Genomic DNA, 16,155 nt, shown 5'->3' on the forward strand with positions numbered 1-16,155 from the left:
TCCCACGTGTAGATGAGCTTTATCCCACCCACCAGTAACGTAAACTTGTCCCTGTGCATGTGGAGGATACCATTGATCCATGGAATATTAATAAAGAAATGCTTCATAGCACGGCATGATGGTATCAGTATAGCTCATCCAAAATGTTTCCACTGCTCTACCAGAAATTAAGCAACAAATTAAAAAGCACTGGCACTTTTTTTTCTCATTCAATTCCTAAATGTTTGTTTTTTTGGCAAGTAATTATATACATCTGATATTTACCATTTTGTAGACTGGTGGCAAAAATTCCAATAGAAGCTTTACTGCTTAGTTGTGGATGCAGACCAGAATAGCAGGATGATGTTACACATAGCTGAATGAGTCAGAGGAGACACATTACTGCTACTCTCCTAATAGGGGTGATGCCTTCTAGATCCTCTAGCACGTGCACAGCTAGCACTGGGTTTTCCTATTGGACAGCACAGCAAGCACTGCACACACAAACGTATGGAAGTACCTTTGTATGAAATGTTTATTTGTAAAAAAGGAATTTTATACAAATAATAAAAATAACAAAATCATTTTATGTGATTAAAATAAAAACACACAAACACACACACACACGAATAAAAACATTAAATAGGGCATGAACCATTAGAGATAATGGCACAACATGACTTGCAATGATCAACTTACCAAAATATAAAATTATGCCAGGCAACCAGTAAAGTAAAATATGTAGCCAGAAAATGATCATGGTATTTGGGTCCTTTAATATATTTGATACAAGTTTAATAGTGGTATTCATTATAACAGTCAATTATAGCAGTCATGTATAGATGTGGTAAAAGCAATTGCAATGTTTGCTAGCTGCAGCATAGAAGGGTACATTTGAAATACTATGTTTGTTAAACTTTTATTGAATAAGTAATAGTAGAATTGCAAGTATTAAAAATGGTTCAGTTTCTAATTTACTGTGTACTGATATATCATATTTTAAAATTTGTGTAATGACTGCTCAGTACATCTGTTTGTTCTCTTCATTAAACCTTAAACTTCAGAAGGCATTGAACTAAGTAACATACATTTTCAGAGTCTGAGACACATTTTAAATTGCCTGTTTTAAACATCTTTATATGCATTTTAGCGCTAACCAAATGAAAGAGGAGGGACAGATTTTACTTAAGAAAATACATCAATATATTTGAAAACACTCTCAAATACAGTATGTTTAACACATACAGTATAAAATAAACCTGCATTAAAGCTTTTATCTGCTTACTCCAAGGACTGCCAGTATGCCTGAACTTTTTTTTTTTAATTCAGATTTTATTTTCTGCTTATGAGGTGCCCATAGGCATAAAGTAACACAAAAATGAACAATACCATTACACAGGTAACGTTAATTGTACAAGCATTGCAATAAAGCAGCACCATGAAAGAACAGGGCATTAAAAAATATCAGATGAACGACTCATTGGGGTTGATTTACTTAAGGAAAATAGACTGTGCACTTTGCAAAGTGCAGTTGCACTCTGCGAGAGCAGTTGCTCCAGAGCTTAGTAAATGAGGAAAAGCTCTGCTGAATTTCATCATCCAATCATATGCAAGCAAAAGGCTGTTTTTCAATTTTTACTTGCACCTGATTGGGTATTCTTTGCAAAGTGAAGCTTTACCTCATTTACCTCATTTACCTTTACCTCACTAAGCTCTGGAGCAACTGCACATGCAGAGTGCAATTGCACTTTGCAAAGTGCACAGTCTATTTGCCTTTAGTAAATCAACCCCATAGAGAGCAGGCATAGACAATAAAGGCAATTGACGTGAAAAATGGTAATAAAACACTAAAGGATACCAAAGAGCATAATTTTTACACCTCATTTCAAAAAGGCTTAGACACATCTTTGTGTGTACATTCCTAATCTCAGAAAGTTAATCTAGGACATCCCCAGTCTCATTAAAGCAATTCCAACTAAGATTGTATTTTTTTTAAGGGAGCCCCTGTTTATATGTGATTTTTTTTCAAACGCTATCAGCTAATTAAGTTCAGAGAACCAGTTTTGTTTTGTATGAGCAACAGTAGCGACCTAAATGAGCTTAATGACCTTTGCACCACAGTAGTGGTGAAAGCATACAGGGGGTGTCCAAATATCCAAATATACAAAGAAGTGGGTGACTACGAATAGAAATACCATATATTTCATCAAGTTTAAGGATAATTGCATCCCAGTAACATACTAGTTTTGGACAACACCAGAGGAGGTTAATCAGATTGCCTGGGAAAGCCCCACATCTAAAACATCCTGGGGAGTATCTACAACCAATGGCATGCAAAAAAGATAGTGTTCTATAAGCTCTGTGGAAAATGAAAAATTGTGTCAACTTATGAGTGGGAGACAAAGAAACCAAAGTAAAGGCTCTGAAGAATTTCCTACAATGGTACCCCAGACAGCTACTCATGCCTGACATTTAGTTGATTACCAAACAGGAAAAAAATACAAGCTAGTTTTAATTATTAACTCTCAAAAATCTATAGCCTTAAATATATCTTTACCTCCTCATATTTTACAACAAGCGCAAACATCCCCCCCTTTCTCATGGTCCACTTCAAGCCTTCTTTACCTAGGGATAACTCTCACACCCAATCTTTCTGATATTTTCACTGACAATTATCCTCCAATTTTAAGTCAAATATCTATTCTTCTGACACAATGGTCCTCTCTACTATCATCTTGGATAGGTAAAATTATTGTAATAAAGATGGCTATACTGCCCAAAATTCTTTATCTTTTTCCAGTTTTATCTATCCCTGTTCCAACATACTTTCTCAGAATACTACAACGTAAGGCATTAACTTTTGTTTGGGGCTCCTTGAAACCCCGTCTTTCCAAACACACTCTTTACCTTCCAAAGCCCAAAGGGGGACTAGGGTTTCCTAATTGTACCGCCTATTACCATGCAGTTCAATTAGCCCATATCCCTAAATATCACGCAAAACGTGAAATTCCGCTTTGGGTTACACTGGAATCAATAGATTGTGACCCACTTTCAATAACCAACCTCGTATGGTCTAATTCCTCCGACCGTAAAAAACTCAATAATCCTAAAACTAAACATACACTAGCCATTTGGGATACATTTAAATTAGTAAATGGACTACAATCTCCCCATATAACTCTTTTATCATTTCTTATAAATCCACTTTTCTATCCTGCTTGGTCTTCCCCTAAATCTTTTAAAGCATGGTCCTCCACTAATCTGACTCAACTCTGTGAACTAGCAGTCTCTACTTCATTCAAAACTTTCCCTGACTTATGTGAAAGTCACAAACTTCCTAATTCAGAGCTCTTAAGATATCTTCAGATTAAAAATTTCTTTATGCCCTATAAACAAGGAAGAATTAATTTAGATAAATTAACGTGCTTTGAGAATATATGTAAACGTGACCCACACACTAAGGGACTTATTTCAACTCTTTACACTCATCCTATTACTAAAACCAACTTAGACCCACCCTCATATGTGGCTAAGTGGGAGATGGATCTTGGGTTTTCGTTGGAAGCAGCCGACTGGGATAAGATTTGTATCACAACTAAGTCATCCTCACAAAATATAGCTGCCTTAGAGACAAATTCTAAAGTACTCACACGGTGGTATTTGGTCCCTGTCAGAATTGTGAAATATGCTCCAAATTATGTTGTTTTCGTGGCTGTGGTGATCTTGGATCACATCTCCATATTTGGTGGGATTGCACGGTAGCAAAAAATTTCTGGAAAGATGTATTTCTTATGATTTCAACACTGTTGGGAATCCCTATCAATCCTGATCCTACAATAACACTTTTAAACTTAAAACTGGCCACTCTCTCCCACCACCAATTCAAACTCCTATTACAGATCACTACAGCTTTGAAACAAACAATTGGCAAAGCTTGAAAATCCCCATCCTTAATAATTGCTGAAACTAAAAATAGAATCAAGCAAGCAATGCTCCATGCCAAAACAGAGGCTATAACTCAAGATAAAATATCCAACGTTAAGAATATATGGAATCCCTGGGTGACCACAATATGTAATATAAGATTTTAGATTCTATAATAAATTATTATATTTGTGTTATTATTTAAAAACTATACTCTTGATAATAATTAAGACCTTTTTTTAATCCAAGGTCATCTTATATTAACCTGGTCTAAGTTGGTTTTATCCTCTCTCAGGCTCCATTCACACTAGCGCGTTTTTTGATGCATTTTGCATTTTGCAGAAATGCACGGGAATTTTTTAACATGGGTTCCTATGGAACATGTTCACATCAATGCCTTTTTGTTTCTCTGCATTTTTGGAAAGGGTCAGGGACTTTTTTTCATGCAAAATGCAGCGTTTTGCATGTAATAGAATTCAATGGACAAGCATCAAAAACGCAAGTGCACCGTTTTTGCAGCGTTTTTGATGCGTTTTTGATGCGTTTTTGCCGTTTTTGTTTTTTTTTTTTTTTTAATTTTTTTTAAATTTTTTTTTAGACTGTAAAAAAAAACTGTAAAAAAAAAAACGCAAAACGCAAATCGCGGCAAAAACGCTGCAAAAACGCCGCAAAAACGCTGCTCAAAAACGTGGCAAGCATGAAAAAAAACCCTCCAAAAACGCTCAAAAGCAACATGCATAGGTGTGAATCGAGCCTTATGCTGGATTCACACCTATGCAGTTTTAGTGCTTTTTGCATTTTGCAGATTTGCCCTACAGTCCATTTAACATTGTTTCCTATGGAACACTTTCTGTAGTACAAATCTGCAAAATGCAAAAAGCACTAAAAATGCATAGGTGTGAATCCAGCCTTAGGCTGGATTCACACCTATGCATGTTGCTTTTGAGCGTTTTTGGAGTTTTTGTTGTCATGCTTGCCACATTTTTGAGCAGCATTTTGTAGCGTTTTTACAGTGTTTTTGCGGCATTTTTGCCGCGTTTTGCGTTTTTTTTTTTTTTTTACAGTTTAAAAAAAAAAAAAATTAAAACGCCAAAAACACATCAAAAACGCTGCAAAAACGCTGTAAAAATACTGCAAAAACGGTGCACTTGCGTTTTTTTATGCTGGTCCATTGAATTCTATTACATGCAAAACGCTGCATTTTGCATGAAAAAAAGTCCCTGACCCTTTCCAAAAATGCAGAGGTACAAAAAGGCATTGATGTGAACATGTTCCATAGGAACCCATGTTAAAAAATTCCCATGCATTTCTGCAAAATGCAAAATGCATCAAAAAACGTGCTAGTGTGAATGGAGCCTTATACAATGTATGATATAATCACTTGAGTAGTTAGATCCATGCTAAAATTGTTATGCCACTTATGTTAAAATAGTTAAACTACTTTTAGTTTATGTTGGAACTACAACTCAATATTATTACCATATATGTGATCTTTTCTTTTGCTGCCACCATATGTACTTATGTATGGTAATTGTTAAAATTCAATAAACAAATTTGACAAGAAAAAATAAAATAAAAAAATACAAGCTAGTTTGATCATATCAGAGCTTTCTCTATGGCCCTCTATTATGAGTTAGTTGTTCTATGCAAAAAGTGGGTGGCCGTAATGTCAGTAAGTTGACAATTGCTGGGCCCTCGTCTGATCAACAATCAGCAACAATTTTTTTTTTAGATTAATAGAGGGACCAGTCAGTATGAGAGGGCAGATACATTTTTTAAGTGACCATACACTATAAAATTCTCAAATGTTGAACTTTCCAGTATACCCTACTGCAAATAAATAAACCATTTCAATTTTAAAGAGGACCTTCAGTGATTTTTTTCAACTTTCCATCTATTAAATGTTCTGCCCTTGTTGTTTTAACTTTGGATAGTAAAACATTTTTTTTTCCTGCCAGTAAATACCTTATACAACCCACTTCCTGTTTCTTGTCTGGTAAAAAGCCTAGGCTTATGACATCATGCACAGCTCCCTCTCTCACTCTCCTGAGAGTTTGCCAGGAAGTGAGGGGGGATGAGTCATAAGAGGGCCAATGAGAGCAGGGCCACAGAGCTGGAGGTGTACCTCTGTGTGTCTGTGTAAATCCAGGAAGTGAAGAGGCAGCAGCTTCAGTTGCTCACAGTTAAAATGGTTGTAACCAGACTTAGTGGAGGGAGATTTCTGTAGCATATTTGGCGAGCACAGAATCACAGTATATATAAAATAATATGCAAAGTGGTTGGAGGGATGCTTTAGAATGGAAAAGATGTTTTTAATTATTTTTAATTACAAATTATGTGAGCAGGAAGTGTGGGGGAAAAAACTGCGCTACAACCAATATAAGTGAAAAAGAAGCTGCCAACACTCAAACATACAAGGTTCGTAGTGAATAATAAAGTGACAGTGTGGCGCTAAATGAAAACTGTGTGAATGTGTACCCTGGATGTGGTACAACTATAACAAAATAATGTGCGAGTGCACCATAACAAAACAGAAAAGTGAGCTGAACAATGTGTTGAATCTGTGCAGCATAAAACAAAGTCCACAGAAATGAGACAAGGTGAGTTCCTCCCGTGAGGATGTCTTCAGTCACATGGGGATGATGAATTGCTTGTCTGAAGTTACTTTTCAATAACAAATTGTAGAGAAAAATGGATACTCTTACCGACTGTGGTGGACCCTAGGTGTCATACGACAAATGGGTCATACAGGCTCAAGATCATATGAGGTATGGATCAGGTGCTAGGCACATGAAGGTCAGACGGGTCCTGGTGTGGTGTCCCCAACTCTCGGTCCATGGATTCCACATGCACTTTGCGGTCCAAACGATGGTCTCCGAACATACCTCCTAATAGGTATAAAGGTGAACTGACCTCAGATGCCCCCCGTGCCATGTATAGATTGTATAAGAAATTACAGGCCACGCCCCCTCATGGGAGGAACTCACCTTGTCACATTTCTGTGGAATTTGTTCTATGCTGCACAGATTCAACACATTGTCCAGCTCACTTTTCTGTTTTGTTATGGTGCACTCGCACATTATTTTGTTATAGTTGTACCACATCCAGGGTACACATTCACACAGTTTTCATTTAGCGCCACACTGTCACTTTATTAAATTATGTGAGCAGACTGCATTTCCTCTGTAAGTTTATATACCATGGAGAATATAGCCAATTAGGCATAAAAATAAGAATTCCATTGTATGAATCCTGGCATTTCTTGGAGTCCAGTGTACAAGATGTGTATTGTTTACTGTTTAACGTATAGAAGGCACACAAGAAGGTAACTTGCTACCATGTAGACTCGAATGGATGATCTATAACAGCCTTTCTCAACCCGGGATCCCATTTAAGATGCCAGGGGTTCCTTGAGTAGTAGTGAATTGATCTCCCACCTACAAAGACCATTGGTATAAGGGTTTACTTCTACATTGTCCAGTTTTGCTACAGGACACAGCAATTTTTACTATCTGCATTTTTTTATTTTATTATTCATTCTATTTCAAGACTGGAACTGAAAATATTTTTATCATGTATAGCAAGCGGGTGTTAAACATTATCTATCCTTGGTGTCCAATACACTAGGTATGTCACATTCTTTATTTTATTTTATATTATTTAAAACTTTCTATCTTGCTGATCACGCTAATGTACTGTAAACTGCAGGTAGTTGTTTTTAGCAGGGGTTTCCTAAGGCTTGAAAATTATTTTAAGGGTTTCTTCAAGGTAAAACAGTTGAGAAAGGCTGATCTATAAGTGTAGCCATTTACATTATACCCATCTCCATTTGAGTTCATTTTGGTATATAGAAGGGAATGGGGTCCTCATAAAGGAATAATCTATATGGATGATGTTGTTTGAGCACACTTAGGTATACTACAGAGCCCTGTGAAAAAGGGTACATTTTAGGAAATGGTTCACTTATCCAGTGCCTGTTCCACCAGCTGCTTTTATACTGTAAAATCTTAGTTTAGTATTCTTACTATTTCTTACTATTTCATGTCTGTAATATCTCCCCAACTATCCTATCAATGTAGTGTGGAAGGACTAATCTTTTTCCTTTTTCATTTCCTGTATCCTAACTTATGCAGATGATCGACATGATGTACTTTGTGATCATTATGTTAGTGGTGCTGATGAGTTTTGGTGTGGCAAGGCAATCTATCCTCTTCCCCAATGAGGAGCCATCATGGAAACTGGCAAAGAACATTTTTTACATGCCCTACTGGATGATCTATGGTGAAGTGTTTGCTGATCAGATAGACCGTAAGCAAGTCTTTTATGATTCTTTAGCTATTCAAATATTTAAAACTGGAGAAACAAAGAATTCTTGTTTTAGTCATGTTCAGCCAATACATGGCTTAAATAGCAAACCCTTCTCTGTGTTGTGGGAGCATTAATGGAAGATCCATTTTAAAAATGAACTGATTCCTCCACCCACACAATCCTGGTGGATAGAGGAATCCTCCCCATTGTGCTATTGTATTCTAACAGCAGTGACTCCTCTGCTGTCAGAATACACTGATCAGCACTGCGGCTGAACGGGAATGGCCATAAATGGATCAGAGTTCGTCCCGTACTTACTGAGCTGGACAAGTTTTGATTCATCTATGTCCAGCTAAACTTTTGTAGGGTAATCATGGAACAAGCACCACCTACACCGCCATAGACAAGCCAAAAGTGTTGCTTCTTGGTTCTATACTGCAATGGTCTATTTCAGCAGCAAGTTTTTAGTGTGTGCTGTGTCTTCTGATTCTCATGGGCTGCTCCTCATGGCAGTCCAAAAGCATAGCTTACAGTTTACGTGGCAAAAAAAATCTACTGAAGCTGTAAAATCCAATTGGTACCCCAAGGGATCTGAGACACACCCATGTGGTCTGGGATTAAATTTCAGATCCAAAGGATGCTAACGTATTACTGAACATGACAAGAGTCAAGACTGTACAATGTGATTTTTTGGGGTCTGTGATAAAAGTGTTTCCTAGGGGTTTAAACCAAACAATTTTGTAGTCAAACTGAGAGCGCTGGGGTGGGCCGTACTGATGCTTATTGGGTTGTGTGCTGGAGATACTAAACAAGTGAAGCTGAAAGTAAGCTGTTGTGTATACACATAACTACATACTGTTGAAGGTGTCTGTAACTATGAGAATGCTAATAAGGCAATTCAAGTGAAACTGAGCTGCAATCAGCAAGGAATAGATCACCAAAGCAGCAGTTTACTTCTGTAGGGAGCTGCAACAGCTCTGTCCAAGCTTTATTACTGACAGTAGGGCAGATCATACATTATGCAATTTTCTTTCCTTCACCCATGGGTTGAAGGAAAGAAAATCAGAATCTCTCCTGCAGCCCTATTGTGTTCTGCTGCTGGGGAGCACAGGGAGCCTTCCCCACTGGCAGAATACAATGATGGCAGCCGGCAGTGATCACACAAAGCAATATGACAGTCAATGGATCAACCAGCCTGCCCATAGATGACTCGAAATTCGTCCGTTTCCTGCTGAACTGGCTGAATTCCAAACTGTCTATGGCCAGCTTAAAGTGGAGCTCCAGACTCTTTCAGAAAAAAATAAAAGTCAGCAGCTACAAATACTGTAGCTGCTGACTTTTAATATTAGTACACTTACCTGTCCACTAATCCAACAGTGTCTTCACCCAAGCCAGTTTTTCAGTCGGCTCTCGGGTGCTGCAACCACCATTTCAGCTAAGGGAAACCAGCAGTGAAGCCTTGCGGCTTCACAGCCGGTTCCCTATTGCGCATGCGCGAAGCACCCTGCATTTTGTGAATGAACCAGTGGCAGAGGAAGGGGGCCAAATTTCTGGCTGAGTTTGCCATGGTGAGCTCAGCCAAAACTGAGAGTGGGCACCTATCAAACCAGGTACCCACTCCCCCCCTCCCACCCGAAATATTCCAAATGTGGCAGCAGGGGGGGGGGGGAGGCAGAAAAGTGGAGCTTCCCCTTTTGAGTGGAGCTCCACTTTAAGTGCCATGACAGCTCTCGTGATATCGCTACTAATGTAAAAATGTAAACACTATTTAGAAGTCTATTTGTGCAATTCCTAAGCATGTAAATGATACAGTATCGAAAAAGATAAACACAATAAAGTAAACACAATAGGTTGAGTTCATAAAGCAATACTTTTCAAACCACAGCAAAATGACTTCAGAACTCATCTGAAGAGTTTAACAGAAACACTTGAAAGAATTTAAAAAAGAAGTTAACCAATACTATACATCTTGTTCAATGTAAACACTCACGTCAAAGAAAGTCTGCTGGTAGAACTTATTAAAGGTCAACATATAGTAACAGAGACACTAATCCAGGTTGTAATGGAAGGCTTGTGTGAGAGCACAATGTACCTAGTATATTGACAGAAGGAAATTAGGTCAGAAAGACAATGTGCAGCAGTAGAAGCATTTTTGGGTTATCAGGGTACAGATGGTATGTGTGGACTACATAGACAAAAGTGGCATAAGATATAGACAATATTGTTGTCTTATTATGCACAGATATGTTATTGGATTTTAAGCTCGCAGGAGCAGGGCCCTCCTAACCCTCTTGTATTGAAGTGTATTGATTCTGTATTGTTTCCCGAACTTTCCCAAACTGTTGCCGCTATATAAATCCTGTATAATAATAATATGCTGTAGACCAGTATAATATTCCATTATATTAACTGCAGGTTACTATCACCATGCTACTGATGCTACACAATTCCTGATTCACCGTAACCCTTTTTTCTCATTTTTATCCTGTGTCTGCAAACCTATCATTAATTACATAGTTGCTCAAAGTACAAATATGCTACTGTCCAGGCAAAATAACTAAAAACAACTGAATTATACAAAAAAATATAAAACTTTTTTTATTGTTATTGAGTGAACCCCCCCCCCCCCAACCTCCTCAATTTGCCTTCTTGACCTTATATTTCTTCCTTCTTACTTATTCTTTCTGGCCCTAATCCTCCTAGAACCAGCATTTCTGCATATTTCCTCTTTTTTTTTTTAAACTCCATCCAGCTTTCCCAAAGTTCCGACTTATTCCACTCTCATCCCAGTCACTATTTCAAAGCTGTTCCATTTTATATCTATATTCAAATTTTTTCAGCCATTCTACTTTATTTCTTTCTAGTTACTGTCAATGTAGTTGTAATAAACTTTTAGCAGCGTTTATCAAGTGTGGTATTAGGGTATTTTTATAACGTTTTGTTGGAATCTCCATACCATGAAACAAACATACCCATTGGTCTTCAGAGAAATCTACAGTATATTTGTAATTTTCTTGTATGTGCCATATTCCCAATGGAATCACATCCCCGCCAGCAATTAGGAGATTTTTCTCTTTGGAACTTATGAGTTATCTCCGGGGTTATATACCATCTAGATATACATTTATAGTTAATTTCTATAGTGTTTGTGTCTAGGGCCGAACAAAAAAATAATTTTATGATTCTTTTTAATTGCACATCATTCACCCATGTCCCCAAATCCTTTTCCCATTTTTAGATGTATGTCGGTCTCCTGTCTCCGGCTAACTCCAGTAGTATTTTATATACTTGGGATATCCCCTTTTTTTGACCTTCCAATCTACAGACAATTATTCTAACGGTAACACATTTTCTCCTGATCTTATTAGTTGTGGTAGTGATAATACGAAGTGCCTCAACTGAAAGTACCACCATTCCTCTATCTCCACCTATTCTTTTTTATCTTTTATTTCCTATAGTGTAAGTAATTCCCCTTTTCCATGAAATCTTTTAACTGTGCGTTATCTTTTTTAATCTATTTTCCAAAAAAACTCCCTTTCCCTGGTGTAAAATAACTTGTGTCCCTTAATGAGATTAATGGTGCATTACATTTCCATTTTTTTTATGTATTAAATCCCAAATTTTCAATACTTCCATAGTTAAAACCTGTGTTTGTGTATCTAATTCTCTAAATTGAGAAGGAATCCATACTATTTTACCCAGTGCAGTACCACTCAGTGTTTCTTCTATTTTCACTCATCTTTTTTCATTTGTTTTTTTTTTGTCCACTCTATCACCCGTAAAATTAGGCTTGCATTATAATATAATTATATATATATATACGGTATATATAAGTCCGGAACCGCTAGTCCCCCTTGAAATTTATTTTTACTTAGAACCGAGAATTGTATTCTCTGTTTTCTATTCTGCCAAATATATTTGTTATAATCGCTTTTAGGATCTTAAAATATGTCAAAGGGCGTGGGATTGGCAACATTTGGAATTTATATAATATTTTGGGTAATGTTATCATTTTTACCAGGTTTACTTGCCTGATCCAGGAAATAGGTCTAGTTGATACACTTTTTATTATTGATTTTATTTCATTCAAAAGTGGTTTATAGTTTATTTGATACAGTTTTTCCAGAGTTAATGTCAGTTTTATTCCTAAATATTTCAAGTTTGATGTCTTCCATGTAAATGGGAACTCTTGTTTTAATTCCCGTCCTTCCCTTTTACTTACATTTATTTTCAAAATCTCTGATTTTGCCCAGTTAATTTTAAAATTCTAAAGTTCTCTGTAATTTTTCAAGATTTTCATCAAATTTGGTATGTTATCTTAGGGCTTGAGATGTAGAATAACACATCATCTGCATATGCCGCTACTTTATGCTCCTCACCTCCAATCCTAATTTCTTTTATATCTACACTATTGTTGTCAAAAAAGGCTCAAAGGAGAGGACGAACAGAGGAGGGAATAGGGGACAGCCCTGTCTTGTTCCATTAAACATTTCAAATGGTGCTGATGCCGTTCCATTTATCTTTACTGTCGCATTAGGGTGATTATACAATGTTTTAATCCAGTTTTTAATCCGTGGGCCGATTCCTAGCGCCTCTAATGTACTCATAAATCCCCAGTCTACTCTGTCAAATGCTTTTTCAGCATCTATTGACATGAGGAGAGCTGGGGACCTATTTGCGCTCATTTTATTCAGCAATAATAGAGTTTTTACCCCATTGTTCCTAGGGCTGTTGAAATTAATCTTAGCATCGATGCATCGCGGTTTGACCATATACGATGTGGCATCGATGCTACGACTGGAGTAAAAGATGTTTTGATGACGTCATCCTCGTGCCGTGTTATGCCCCGCCTCTGCGACCGAAAGCCACCGAAGAGCCATGGGAGTAAGCCGCGCCGGCTTTTCCCTCTTGCTGCCCCTGACCGACGCCATCCCCCCTGCTGCCCTGTGTCGAGGAGCGACACTGTGTGCACGTTGGTCTGGTGGCTGAAGCTGCTGCTGCTAAGAATGACGGCGGCCGCTTGCGGAGCACGGAGCCGCGGCATATCAAGCCAGGTGTGACGGATGAGGCATAGCCAGGTGAGGGGGCCGCAGGGGGGACACCGAGGGGACTGGACGTGGTAAGGGAGGTGCCAAACTGTCCTATCCAAGATGACCAATACCCCGCCCCCCTCACCACTAACCTGTCACCATATAATACTATTACCACAGCGCTCCCCTACCCAGTGTCACCACGGACCAATTCCCATCTCGACCAGCATCCACACAGTCCTCTGCTCTTCCCCCCCCACCTCTACACAGTGAGCATGCAGATAGGGCAATAAAACAAAAAATGGTGTGCAGTGCTTTGTGGTGATAAATGCACAAAAGAGTCGTATTAAGTAGTGAATAAATAAAGCCTTGAAATATATAAATCTGTGATCTGATTAAAAGAAATCTTTTGTGTATTCAAAGTAATTCCAGTGCTGAGTGTGCTCTGCTGTGTTCAAATCATTCCTGATTTCTGGTGAATGATTTGAACACAGCAGAGCACACTCAGCACTGGAATTACTTTGAATAAACAAAAGATTTCTTTTAATCAGATCACAGATTTATATATTTCAGGGCTATATTCACTACTTAATAAGACTCCTTTGTGCATTTATCACCACAAAGCAATGCACACCATTTTTGTTTTATTGCCCTATCTGCATGCTCATTGTGTAGAGGTGGGGGGGGAGCAGAGGACTGTGTGGATGCTGGTCGAGAAGGATGGGAATTGGTCCGTGGAGACACTGGGCAGGGGAGCGCTATGGTAATAATATTATATGGTGACAGGTTAGTGGTGAAGGGGGCAGGGTATTGGTCATCTTGGATAGGACAGTCTGGCACCTCTCTTACTATGTCCAGCAGGTCTGCAGTCTCTGATCATCTCCTGTGTCATGTCTGCAGTCTCTGACCATCTCTTGTATCATGTCTGCAGTCTCTGACCATCTCCTGTATCATGTCTGCAGTCTCTGACCATCTCCTGTATCATGTCTGCAGTCTCTGACCATCTCCTGTATCATGTCTGCAGTCTCTGACCATGCCCTGTATCATGTCTGCAGTCTCTGACCATCTCCTGTATCATGTCTACAGTCTCTGATCATCTCCTGTGTCATGTCTGCAGTCTCTGACCATCTCTTGTATCATGTCTGCAGTCTCTGACCATCTCCTGTATCATGTCTGCAGTCTCTGGCCATCTCCTGTATCATGTCTGCAGTCTCTGACCATCTCCTGTATCATGTCTGCAGTCTCTGACCATGCCCTGTATCATGTTTGCAGTCTCTGACCATCTTCTGTATCATGTCTGCAGTCTCTGACCATCTCCTGTATCATGTCTGCAGTCTATGACCCTCTCCTGTAGTATGTCTGCAGTCTCTGACCATCTCCTGTATCATGTCTGCAGTCTCTGATCCTCTCCTGTAATCGTGATGCATAGCGGAATCGAATCGAATCGTGAACCGGATAATCGTAATCGAATCGAATCGTGAGGCCAGTGAAGATGCCCTACACTCCTAATTGTCCCTCCCCTCTCTTCCTGTGACAAAACCGACCTGATCGGGATGTATCCATTCTCTCATTAGATCCTTCATCCTTCTTGCAATTATTTTGGAAGAAATATCTTAATATCTGTGTTTAATAATGCTATTGGCCAATAACTTGAGCACAGTGTTGCATCTTTCCCTTCTTTGGGTATTACAGTAATGGATGTTAGTAATGCTTCCTTTCTCATCTCTAGGTGTGTTCCTTGACCTTTTCATATATTGAGCGCATTTTAGGTATTAACTGTTCTTTAACCGCTAAGCCACCGCCCACCGTCATATGACGGCTGGACGAGGCTTCTATTGTTCTGGGAGGACGTCATATGACGTCCTCGCCTTCCGAGCCACTAGGGGGCGCGCGCGCGCCGCCGGCGGCGCGCGCGCGTGCCCGCTGCGTCGCTCGGGACCCGGTGCGCGTGCCCGGCGGCCGCGATGTCCGCCGGGCACCCGCGATTGCCGGGTAACAGAGCAGGAGCGTGGATCTGTGCATGTAAACACAGATCCACGTCCTGTCAGAGAGGAGAGGAGACCGATGGCGTGTCCCTTGTACATAGGGACAGCGATCGGTCACCTCCCCCAGTCAGTCCCCTCCCCCCACAGTTAGAATCACCTCCTTAGGTAATACATTAACCCCTCGAGCGCCCCCTAGTGTTAACCCCTTCCCTGCCAGTCACATTTACACAGTAATCAATGCAATTTTATAGCATTGATCGCTGTATAAATGTGAATGGTCCCAAAAATGTGTCAAAAGTGTCCGATATGTCCGCCGCAATATCGCAGTCACAATAAAAATTGCAGATCGCCGCCATTACTAGTAAAAAATAAATAAATAATAAAAATGCTATAAATCTATCCCCTATTTTGTAGACGCTATAACTTTTGCGCAAACCAATCAATATACGCTTAGCGCAATTTTTTTTTACCAAAAATATGTAGAAGAATACGTATCGGCCTAAACTGAGGAAAAAATTTGTTAAAAAAAAAAAAAAATTGGATATTTATTATAGCAAAAAGTAAAAAATATTGTGTTTTTTTCAAAATTGTCCCTCTTCTTTTGTTTATAGCGCAATAAATAAAAACCGCAGAGGTGATCAAATACCACCAAAAGAAAGCTCTATTTGTGGGGAAAAAATGATAAAAATTTCATTAGGGTACAGTGTAACATGACCGCGCAATTGTCATTCAAAGTGCGACAGCGCTGAAAACTGAAAAATGGCTTGGGCAGGAAGGGGGTGAAAGTGCCCTGTATTGAGGTGGTTAAATATTCTAAAGTACCAGGATGTAAACCCATCTGGCCCAGGGCTTTTCCATTTTGGCGCTTCTTTTAACACAAGGTTTATCTCTTCTTCTAAGATCTGCTTCTCTAGCCTCTTCATTTTATC

At 39.0% G+C, this 16,155-nt stretch overlaps 1 protein-coding gene across 2 annotated transcripts in view; it reads left to right on the forward strand.

Moving 5' to 3' along the window:
* TRPM3 (transient receptor potential cation channel subfamily M member 3) overlaps positions 1-16,155 on the forward strand; it is a 579,111-nt gene that overhangs the window by 520,231 nt on the left and 42,725 nt on the right. For both annotated transcript variants that reach the window (XM_073634544.1, XM_073634551.1), the window contains one exon: positions 8,037-8,211. In XM_073634544.1, the coding sequence (XP_073490645.1) occupies positions 8,037-8,211 (175 nt within the window). The remainder of the gene's footprint in view (positions 1-8,036; positions 8,212-16,155) is intronic.

Source organism: Aquarana catesbeiana, linkage group LG01 (genome assembly GCF_042186555.1).
Source record: "Aquarana catesbeiana isolate 2022-GZ linkage group LG01, ASM4218655v1, whole genome shotgun sequence".
In the NCBI taxonomy this organism is placed as follows: domain Eukaryota; kingdom Metazoa; phylum Chordata; class Amphibia; order Anura; family Ranidae; genus Aquarana; species Aquarana catesbeiana.